Raw genomic sequence first — 11,376 nt, 5'->3', positions numbered from 1 at the left:
CAGCAAGCAAAACTGCAGGACTGAAAGCGTGAAGAAAACATGGTCTCTGGATTTTATCACATTCTGCAGAAAACCTGATTTATCCTGTCCTCTGTTATCAAATCTCACAATAACAGTGATCTCCAAGCATTTTATTTTATAAGGTCAAGACCCAGCAACAGTGAAAAATCACCTGTGGGCAAGCGCAAAGCAACAGTGAGAAGGAGAAAAAGTCCTTCCTAGGAAGAAGAAATCTTAGGGCAGGCAGGCGTTCACCCTGAGTGGTTGGGGAATGAAGGTAATAAGATGAATGGGGAGTGAAAGACAGGGGAGTGAAGAAAGAGTCCTTATGGCATCATGTGAGGTCCTCTAGCTGCCAAAAAGAAAAAATAATGAAAGGTTGGCTTGTGATCCAGCCCTAACTATATGATTTATCAAAAAGGAAAGTTTTAAGCTTAATCTTAAAAGTAGAGAGGGTGTCTGTCTCCTGACAGGAGAGGGGCCTAATAGCTGAAGTCTTAACCTCCCATCCTACTTTTGGAACCATGAGTAAGCCTGCAGTCTAAGAGTGAAGTACTTTATTGGGATAAAATGGTAGCGTGAGGTCTTTAAGACATGACACAGAATAATTGTTCAGGGTCTCAGAATTCTAGATCTCACAGAGAGCCGATGAAAACAAGGTAACTTCTCTTTGTCATCCCATAAGTGCTCTCGCTGCAACAGAGAGCAGCGAAAGCCACTCAGTGATGTCACAGAGAGCCGTTCTGCTTTGACAGCAGATGGAAACCACCTGCGTGAAGAATCACACGGCTGTCTTTAACAGCGTCAAGGTCACAGAGATAGCAAAACGCAAAACACACAACCACTGACTCAACATGTTAACCATGGAGGCCCCTCATTAAATACTCATGACAAAAGTGCAGACGTACAGTTTTTGTGAGTACATGAACTTTATTTAAATAGTGATTAGCCTTTACAAAAAACAAACAAAAAAAAGAGTACATCAATTACACGCCTGATAAATATTTCACCATAATGTTCACATTAAAGTGTTCAGAGTGTTACTGTGTTGTTGTGTTTACACGTGTGCCTGAATCAACAGCATGAGAGAGGTTTGCACTGAGAAAAACAGGCTGATGTGCCGCTGTCAGTGTTCCCCAACCATTGTGATAAAGCGAGGAGACATTTCTATATTTCATTGATTGAACACTAGGATTACGCAACAAAATAAACAGGAAATTAGGCAAATGCTTGACAATAGAATAAATCTTTTCCTCTATCGTCAGAGCAGCACTTTGACTGGAAGATCATGATAGTGTTTGTCAGCAACCGACTGAAGAGTGAAAACCACATCCACACCTAAAATTGTTTTCCTCTTTTGGGCTTGATCTGTCCCTCATCCAACAGCTCTGTGGAGCCACATGCAAATCAAAATTCAAACTGGTGTGGGGCAGAAGGCACTTGAATTTACATAAAAACTCAGCGACCTTGCTCTTCGCAAAATGAAGTACCCGATGAACCCTGAGAGCAAGTCACCATTGGCCAGCACATTTGCCTGTGTGGTGGCAGTGAAGACCCTTCACATGGAAAAAATAATCAATGCGGGGCCTTTGCATATGATTTGTGTGCGAGCTGTGAAGGGAAATGCACAGCACCGAGTCTGGCAGACAGTAGTTTGAGCAGACTATGCTCATGTGAACTGAAATCAGAGCTTTTGAGAAGCTGAGAACTACAAGGGTATGGTACGCCTAGCACACACACACACACACACACACACACACATACACGTACAGTCACACTCAGGAGCATGCACACATACTTTATACATACATTTACAAACAGTGGAAACAGCTGTCTGGAAAGTGAAAGTTCTATGGGTCTGTCTCAGCTTACACCAACATCAAAAACAGAAAATTAAGAATGTGCATGAATCTGACAATAAGAGAACTAACAGGTTAAGATGGCAGGACCTAATGTCCTTCCTCATGAGGGCTTAATTTATCAAAAATGCAACCTGCTTTATCATGGAACATCCTGTTTCACAAGCATACAAAGCTCGGCTGAGAGTGGCACAAGCTACAGGTAAGTTTAGTCCAAGTGCACTGGAGGACAAAAAAAAAGATATAGACTTAGCTGATTAGGGTGAATTTTATAGGTTTCTTTTTCTTGGCTTCAGGCAACCAGTTGAGACAAGAGGAAATTACTACTCCCAGCGCAGTAACAATCTGGCACATAACCCACCCCTGCTAAATCGCAAACCCTTGTTTTTGTACAGATTAAGCAATCAACACACATAACTTGTTTAATTAGAAAGTGTTGCAGACACTGGTTTCCTTCCTTTTTTTTTTCGATCTGCCAAGCTAACCAGCTGCTATCTCTAGCATCATATACAAAACAATGATCCGAGTCTATGCTACTAATCTTCTCATATAACTTTAATTGAAAAAGCCAAATAAATGTGCTGTCTAACTAAAATGCCAAACTTCATTAATGCTTGTCAGCTTCTCATAGCAAACCTTTTCATTTCTGGATCTACGTCGATCATAAAATTAGCTGCATGACCATAATGAAAAAAGTCGCTGTTAGCTAATTTTGAGCCTGACTAGTACCAGTAGACTGAAGAAGTTACTTGGATAAGTGATGAAGTGTTTCTCCCACTGAAAATGGTATGTCCAGATGAACAGAATCAACCCTTTGGGAAGTAACAGTAGACACCTACAGCCAACTTAGTCACTGTATCACAATGCGTATACTTCCTTTAAGACACTTCCATGTTGTACATTATCTGCATTTACACTCTGCATTCATTTAGACAGACTAGATATTGTGAAAATGTACAAGTTATCAGTCATCAGACCACAAAATAATAAATTCTTCATCACTGAAGATATTCTTCTAAATTAAATGCAGATAAATTAGTGCCTGACAGATATAAGAGTTTTAAGACTGATATCGATAGGGTGATATTTTCTTTACATTCAGACTCTCCCATCTCTGCTTCGCCTATTTAAATTCAAATGTATTTTTATGCCATAAATTCTGATTTGATTGGCAAATAGCTCATATAAATTAGTGCCTGAAAAAAAAGCAAAAAATTTGCCTGTGTCAGCAACCTAGCTTGCATTAGTTATTTGTATTTCCCCCCATATGCTCAAATTTTTAAACATGATCAGACATTAACCATTCGGGTACTTGTAGAACCCTTAATTTCGCACTCAAAATAACAATGGAAGTTATGTAAGTACTTGATTTGTGACACAGTGAGTATTAGACGATATTCCCACTTAGCCACCTAGCATATTTATCATCACCATGGCAAATATATAGATATAAAAAAATATTGATATTTAGCCACATTTAAAATATGTCTTGTCTTTTCTTGGAATAAATTCTATAATAGTCGTAGCACACAACATACTGTCTCTATATGATCTATGGTTATGGAGAGATGAGGTGTTAGCTAACCTCAAAAATAGTACACAGTCAGTGGGAAGCCAGAATGGAGCTTTACATGTGCAGATTCACTTAAGCAAGCTTTTTGATTTGGCTCCCTTTACAAAATTAAAAAAAAAAAATTAAAAAATTAAAGATGATAGAGTCCGTCACACCTGAACATATACAGTATAAAACCATTTGTGCCATATTTTCCTGATTGTCAGTCATAAAGTGTGCTAGCTTGATTGGCAGGCTTTACAAAGAAATAGGGCTCAATGAGTACAACTGGTTTGCCCTCATTCATTGCTGTTGTTGTCGAGATCTTTGCACTGCAGTTCTCCTCCAGCGTAGTTGATGCTGGGGATTTTGACGCCAAACTGGTCTACGCACCAGCAGATCCCCCTTTTGCGACCGCGAGATGGCTTGCACTGTGGGTTAAGAAAGCAAGACTGGAATAAGGAACTTGTTTTTCATTCATTTGTTGTGGCATTTTGACTTTGTTAGACTGTCAGATATCAAAGTAGCAGTGCAATCCAACTTTTTGATACATTTATACCTGTTTGCGCTTGAAGAAGCCCTTCTTGTCACAGTTGGGAACGTACAGCGAGAGAGCAAAGACCTGAGAAGTGTCTTTCATGGCCTGGATGACATTATCTAGTTTTCTTCTGCAGGGGCCCTAGAGTCACACAGAATATAAATCTAAATGTCTGCCTGATTACAACGCATATACATGCAAAATATTTCAATTCTGGTTAAAAATGATCTGGAAAATTTGAGAAGCCTGAAGCAGTATGCACTATCTGATTTTGTAGAGCCAAAGTTTATTCATTCAGAGGAAATATGGTAAAAAATAAAAATAAAAAATTGCTCCAAATCTTGCAAAAAAAACAACAGATCTTAGTCAGTGTTTTTTTTTTCTTTTCTAATTTTATTTACCTTGGTATGCATCTTTGTAATCTCTACATCACTTACAAAATCAGGATCCAGTTTATCTACGCTGAGTGGAGCCAAGTTGCTGGCAGGCCCAAGCTTGGCCAGCTGCTTCTTACGGTCCTTGGCCTGCCTCATGGCCTGGAACTTGCGACTGCTAATGTGATCTCCATATAAGGGCACCTTTGTTTGTGGTGGGACTGGGACACGTAGCATGTCATCATGAGGCTGTCCACCTATTTGGGAGGCAACAAGACACAAAAGAGGCGGATCACTTATTAGTTTTCTGAAAAAAAAAAAGTGTTATTTACACCAAAATGCATTGCGGCTATGTTCGAGGCCTCATGTGTTCCTTTGGTATAAAACATTTGCTATTTTTGGAAAATTTCGAAAGCCTTAAAAACCTGTTGCTGCTGGATTTCAGAGTCTGTTGGAGCATTATTACTGCCAACAACATAACACTGAAGAATGTAATTTAGCACAATAAAACTAACAATTTTTGCACTGAACCAAAAAGTGTATTGCACCATGCTTGGGCATGTACAGATGCGTGTTTCTCCAAGAGCTAATAAAGCAGCAGTACTCAATCTTTTTCTGGCATGTCCTGCTTTAGGAGCTGAAAAAAGTTCTGAGTTTCCCAACTCACTTTTAGTATAGTAACTGGTAGAGCCCCACCAGTATAGAGGATGTAATACAGGATTTTTAAGACAGGTAACAATATCGATATTTGGTGATTGAAATATCCTATATGTCGGCCAATATATTTTTTCTTTCAGGTATACAAAGCATGCACAATTTCCCTAAAAAATTGCTAAGTGAGTCATTAATAAGATAATGAGACAATGCAGTTTAAAAATAATCTTATCATGGCAAATTGAGGATGACTCGTTTTAGCCTTTGTTCCGCTCAGATCAGCTGGTTGTTGCGTTGCAAAACATGTTGTGCCAATCTGGAAGTTGCACAGTGCCCTCTGGTGGACAAACTGCACAACATCAACACTCATAACATAGTTGAAGGGTGTTTCTTCCATCTCTTCTTTACTTATTTGAATTTTCATTAATCTACTTTTATAAATACAGATACAGTTAGACTGGCAAAGAGTGACTATATATCACAAACATCAAACAATATTCTTACACATGTAACATGTCTGCCTGTGTCAGAAACCTAGCGAGCATTAATCATTTTGTATTTGCTGTTGATGTTCAAATATTTCACAATGAGCAGACATTAACCATTTGGTTACTCATCGAACCCTTGAGTATGAAAACATTTATGCACTCAAAATAAAAGGTCTTTTAATGATCTTTGGGTATGAATAGATGTGTTAGCTAACCTGAAAAACAGTACACAGTCAGTGGAAAGTGAACAAAGTGTGCGACATCACAACTTATAAAGTGGTTGAATGGCAATTCTCGTGTTTCTTCTTTACCTTTTAATTTTTAATTTTATCAGCTGTTATAAATGTCAATAATGGTCAAACAAATGCCAGCATGATGCTTTCAATTGCAAAAAGTTTCACTAAATCTTTTTATGCTGCTCCTCTACACCCCAAAGTTGGGGAACCAAACAAACAGATTTGGAACCCAACAACTGTAAAGCATGTCTCTGTTAAACACGACTTCTTTTTCTGCAGAAGTTTGAGTCACACAGGACTACTGTTCAACATTTCATCTGCAGTCGGCAATGGTGGGTCATTTCCACTGGAAGCTTACAAGTTAAAGACGAAAAACAAAACAAAAACAGCAGTAGTAATCATTCCAACAAGTCAACAGCTGTAATATTAGTCCTGTGTGAACATGGCTCGACATGATGGGTCAAAATAAAGAGCACTGTGACTGTTCCAACCTGTATTTGTAGCTTCTTGAACTGCCAAATTAAAAAGCTTATGAGGGCACAAGACAGCAGTGTCCAATTTGGAAACGTCACAAAACAACGTGATGATTTCACTTGCCCCAGCTAAATGCTTATTTAGCACAGTTAGTGGCTACCAGCCAGATTCAGATTGGATGTGTTGACATACGGGACAACATAAGCTACATTTATGGCAAGTCAGGCTGCCAGTTTGGGGTATATGTAGACCAGGGGTTTTAAAACTTTTATAGCAAGTGACCTAAATGAGATATTTAGTCTCACCCTGGCACCCATGGCCATGAAAACATGCTATTACCCTTGTCATGTGGCAAGCCACCAAAAAACAGCCGCAACCCATTTTGGGTCCCAACCCCCACAGAAAGCTTCATGTACAAGTATCTTTCATCTGTGCAAAAACACTGCTCTGTGCTAAATTTTCGGGAGTCGCACAAACCTCAGCACTCGCCCCTCTCCCTTGTCCCCACCCTCAGCCACAGTGACTGCACTGAGGCCAGAGTGAGTGACTGTGGCTATTTTTTCCCCCCAAACAGCACTATAAACTGATATTTCATCGAGTTTCTGTCCTGAAACATGCATTAGCTGTGCATGTGTCCTAAGCCCCCGTTGGCCCATTTCCACTGCTGTGTCACGCACTTGTTTCCGCTTTCGTTTTGGGAGATTGAAAACTCCACATATAAACCTCTGTAGTCCTGCCAGTGACGTGATCGCTAAGCTACTAAGCTAACTGAGTGGTGAACTGAGGTTGCTGTGTAGCTACAAATGATGCTTAAAACCTCCCATACTCAGAGCGATGATGATGAAGCTCATGATGATGATGTCATCCATTCATTCCCCTTAATGACAGGTTCTTGGAAAAAAGAGATTCCCCCTAGTTTCCTGCTGACAATGTTTTTTTTCTCTCTCTCTTTCCCCAGAGAAAGCTGAGGCAGCTCAGCGCCAGTATGTCCAATCAAGTCTTCACTTGTTAATCCCCAAGCTTGTCTAATCTGACGTGTGCTGACTGATCACATCTTTCGCTTTTTTTCCCCCTTTCTTCCTGCCTTTTTTCCTCTTCGTGATCCTGGAGAGCTATGCAGCTCCCTGCAGGAATTAATGACTTAAAAAAAATCTTTTCCTCATCTTCATCTATCCAATCTTTCCATGTATTCTCCCTTACCACATCTGTCCAGATGTTACTCTTACACATCCTTTCAAATGTAAAAACTAGATTGTCCCTATTTTTAGCTGTTGTTATGACTTGAATGCCAGCTTATGTCACAGGTTTTCTGCTCTCTGACACACAGCAAATATGGAAAATGTGGTCAGACTGCACACACGAACACTTGTGCATTAATGTAGCTGTACATGTCTATTATGAATGCATATATGCACGCATATCCACAGCCCAGGGTTGTCAGGTGTCTCAAAGCATTTTTTTCTCTATGGGGCATGTGCTCATGAGTGTGCATGTGGGTTTTTTTTGTTTAATTTATGTGTCAACAGAACGCCCAGCAGGAGATGGGGAGTTAATGATGAAGCTGACTGCCGGGCAGACAGACGGGGGATCAGAAACCCACGCTCAGCCTGCATTCTGCTGAATCACTGCACAGCCGGGGCCTGCCTGCAGCGCCGAACCGGAGAGAGGGGGAGGGTGGGGAGGGAAAAGACTGTGTATAGATGTGAAGAAGAGGAGACCAGGACGGGACTAACAAAGAGTGATGAGAGGGAGCAAATAAGTAAAGGTGAGCGGATCCATCCAGATATCGATAGTATCGATACCGACGCTGGTATCGGTATTGGATTGATACTAGTGATAGGATGGATGCTTTGTTTCTATCCTCTATCTTCAGTGTGTCGTCCACTGAAGATAGACACTGCACAACACTAATTGAAAGACTGCACTCACTGTAAGCACATGACACATTTCTGGCTCGGGATCAAAGCTGACCTTCAGTTCAAAAGTAAGATTCTGATTCACACTCTTTTCCCATCTTCCGCCTCTTGTTACTGGACTTTATGCCAATATCACACAGCAAGAAATTTTTTGGTTCTTTTTTTTCCCTTGCTCAGCCCACTGGCGTTTAAACCAGAGTGGGAATATTTATGTTTCCACTGAAACTCTGCAGGAAAAACGGAGCAAGAGATAGAATGGAAACGGTGAATCGTGGGGATGGTGGGATATTGAGTGAGGTGGCGGAGAGAAGGAGAAGAAGAAGAATAGGTTGGAAAAGCTGAAGAGGGACAGCAGCCAGGCAGGGAAAGAGGAGAAGAAGGCTGTGTGTTGGGACAAAAACAAAGGTGGGTCAGGTGTGTGAGAAAAGGCACAGGTGGTAGACGAACTGACAAAAGAAAGGAAGAAAGGTCTAAAGACAAAAAAAAGAGACAGGTAACCATAGAGGAAGGTATGTGGGTAAAACATGATTTCACACCTTGAAGACCGTGAGTGCAAGCTAAGGCAGCTCTGCTGGAGCCACAGAGGAGCCTCGCTGAGAACCACCTGTAATCTTCTCCCTTTTTATGTCGTCTGACTGGAAGAGGGAGGGGAGGAGAAGGGGGACGCCGTTGATTTATGGCTTGCAGACCCACAAGGGCCCTATAATTGATCGCCACGGCACACACCAACTGCTGAAAGAGTTCACGGGGGTCAGCTCACGTGCTGAGGTGACTCCCATCAGCCCCTCAGAATCAAACTGAGTAGAAACAAAGTTGCAGGACAACGGAGAGCGCAGTGAGATCATTCCTCCTTCTCGCTCTCTGAAAGGGAGTTTGTGCATCTCTTGTGGGCTTCATCAAAATTCCTGCACTGTCAAGGGAGGAGTAACATCTTTCTCCAGCTGTTTACTATTTCTTTGCACCGTCAGATCTTTGGGTGAAGCAAGAATTGCGCGTGATGACACTATCAGAGCTGTCACGGAGAACATGGAATTGTTACTGCTGCGTAACCCACATTTCCCATTTGTCCCTTTATCTTTAAACTAACACACACAGCACTAAGAGTAACCCGTTAAACGTTCCCTTCACAGGTAACCCTCCACAAGCCTACCTTTTGACGCCAGTTTGTACAACTTCTCGTTCCTGCACACCCCGCGGCCGTGCAGGAGCGCGTGCAGCGGCTTCTCCTCTCCGTTCTTGGGCAGGCAGCGGAGCCCGCGCGTGCACGGCCCCGTGTACACGCCGCACGGCTGGCCCTCTTCGAGCGCGCAAGTCATGCAGCACCCGCAGCCGGGCTCCTTCACCGGCTGGCAGCCCACGGGCACCGGCGGGCACATGGACAGCACCTTCTGATCGCACGGCTCGCACGGCACGTAGGACGAGCCGCAGCCGGCGATGCTCAGCAGCGGAACCAGCAGGAGGGAGAGGCGCATAGGCATGGTGGGTGCGGGTCTCGAGTGAAACTGCGTGGAGTGGAGTGGAGTGGAGTGGGCGGTCGGTGGAGACGAGTATCAGCTAAGCGTTGCGGAGAATCCTTTCTTTGTCGCTGGTCTCAGTCCGAACATCAGGCGGGTGCGAGTCGTATCCACAGGTGCCTCTGCGCGCTCACTCGTGAGTGTCAGCGCATCCGATGCTCGCGTGCTCTCTCACTCTGCCGTCCTCCTTAAAACCCCGCAGAGTTTTAAGGACTCAAACAAACAAATGAAATTATCCAGACACCACGTAAATCTCCCTTAAGTGATGCCCGGTTCCGTTTACGCGCAGGCTGCTCCTCTTCAAATGAGAAAAGGAAAAAAAAGAAAGCCTGCTGATTCCTTCTCTCTCTCTCTGTGTGTGTGTCTCTCTCTCTCACTGTAGGTTACTTCGCCCGCGCAGATTGCGAGCAGAATGTATAATCTGCGGCTTTGAGCTTGCCTTTTAAAAAAGAAACTGCCGGAGGCGAAGCCTGTAACGACGGGTATGTCAAACAACGCGTGGAGGGGAGGAAGAAGGGGGGGGTCAGAGGGAGGCGCACTTGTCAAGTCCATGCGCTGAGATGCTGATTTCACAGGGCGGGTGCTGGCATGCCTCCAGATCTGCCAGATATGAGACGATGCTCCCGTAGGCGACTCAATGAGACCTTATCTTTCTCACTGCACAGTTGCCATTTACATACGGTCAGTTTGAAAAGATGAATAAGTCCGCTTAAAATCTAAAGCAGAGTTGTCAAACATAAGGCCTGGGGGACAGAAGCAGCCTGGCAAAGACTCCAATTTGGCTGCTTGACAGGTTTAGTGGACCGATTTTGAACTTTTAACTCTATTTTCAGTCACGGTCAAGTGTGTGGAAAACAGATAGATAGGATCCAAAAGCAGGACTCAGCAGGCCAGCTTGGAATATGCACAGTTTTGTTGCTGGAGCTTGGTGGCATGAACATGAATGACTGAATAGACAGGGTGCACGTACACACAGGAGGAGATGATGACGATGACATGACAGAGACAAATTGAGGGCTTAAATAGACAGGATAATGGAAGGATAGGAAACAGGGGGAAATAACTCTAATGAAATGGAGGAAGTAAACTACACATAACGCACATGGGACAGAAGACTATCACAATAAAACAGGAAACATACACGGGAAAACTAAACACTAACAAAAAGTCCATACTCAAAACGTTGGGTCAACGACACCTTTGACCCAACTGCCACCCACACTACACCAAAGCACAAGGACATTTTCTTTGAATTAATGAAAACCTTCTGTTCTAAAATTTTAAAATTAGAGGACAGTCTGTGTAATGATCTACCAGAATCTTACGTGTAACCTTTTCTATAGGGTTATCGTGTAGTTTCACCAGTCTGGCCCGGTCCACATCAAAGTGGACTGTGTGTGTCATGAATTTGACATTCCTGATGTAAAGGAATTTCTCTGTTTTAGCATTTTACGACCTGCTTTGCTATCATAAACTGGTGAATTTGGCCTTTGAAGGCTCCCAAACACTCTTCTATTCTCAGAGAAAACTCAGACTCGTCCAAAAGTTAAGGGCGGACTCTTGCATGTGAAAAGGGAACACTTTTATAATTCCCCTCAGATATCGAGTCGGTCTCTGTTTTTGTGGATAAAGCACTGTAGCTTTAAATATTTGCGAGATGCCTGTCTTAACAATAACAAACGAATTCTCCAGCAATGTGTGCTGCAAAGTGTCCAGATCAAGGCGAGCTGCACTCACGGTGACCTTATTTTATGTCTCAGCGAGGTCAGTG

General features: G+C 42.7%; 1 protein-coding gene across 2 annotated transcripts; it reads right to left on the bottom strand.

Annotated features, from left to right (window-relative positions):
• Positions 1 to 905: 905 nt before the first annotated feature.
• On the bottom strand, positions 906 to 10,080 carry igfbp5a (insulin-like growth factor binding protein 5a). Of its 2 annotated transcripts, none has more exons than XM_031753115.2 (4): positions 9,242 to 10,080; positions 4,351 to 4,580; positions 3,971 to 4,090; positions 906 to 3,842 (listed from the first exon to the last, which is right to left on the bottom strand). In XM_031753115.2, the coding sequence occupies exons 1-4, from the start codon at positions 9,567 to 9,569 to the stop codon at positions 3,711 to 3,713; spliced, it is 810 nt and encodes a 269-aa protein (XP_031608975.1). In that variant the 5' UTR covers positions 9,570 to 10,080; the 3' UTR covers positions 906 to 3,710. The 2 variants fall into 2 exon arrangements, with proteins under 2 accessions (XP_031608975.1, XP_031608976.1); XM_031753116.2 differs by having other exon boundaries at positions 4,387 to 4,580; positions 9,242 to 10,079.
• Between the last annotated feature and the right edge of the window lie 1,296 nt (positions 10,081 to 11,376).

Source organism: Oreochromis aureus, linkage group 23 (genome assembly GCF_013358895.1).
Source record: "Oreochromis aureus strain Israel breed Guangdong linkage group 23, ZZ_aureus, whole genome shotgun sequence".
Taxonomy (NCBI): Eukaryota; Metazoa; Chordata; class Actinopteri; order Cichliformes; family Cichlidae; genus Oreochromis; species Oreochromis aureus.
The sequence above is the reverse complement of the archived record's forward strand: the minus strand, read 5'-3'. Positions and strand labels throughout refer to the sequence as shown.

Excerpts from the sequence above, each read along its gene's own strand:
- igfbp5a (XM_031753115.2), bottom strand. The coding sequence starts at position 9,569 with ATGCCTATGCGCCTCTCCCTCCTGCTGGTTCCGCTGCTGAGCATCGCC. Across the intron at positions 4,581-9,241 it reads GTACAAACTGGCGTCAAAAG|GTGGACAGCCTCATGATGAC; the intron begins GTAGGCTTGTGG and ends CCTCCCAAATAG. Across the intron at positions 3,843-3,970 it reads GCTTCTTCAAGCGCAAACAG|TGCAAGCCATCTCGCGGTCG; the intron begins GTATAAATGTAT and ends CTTAACCCACAG.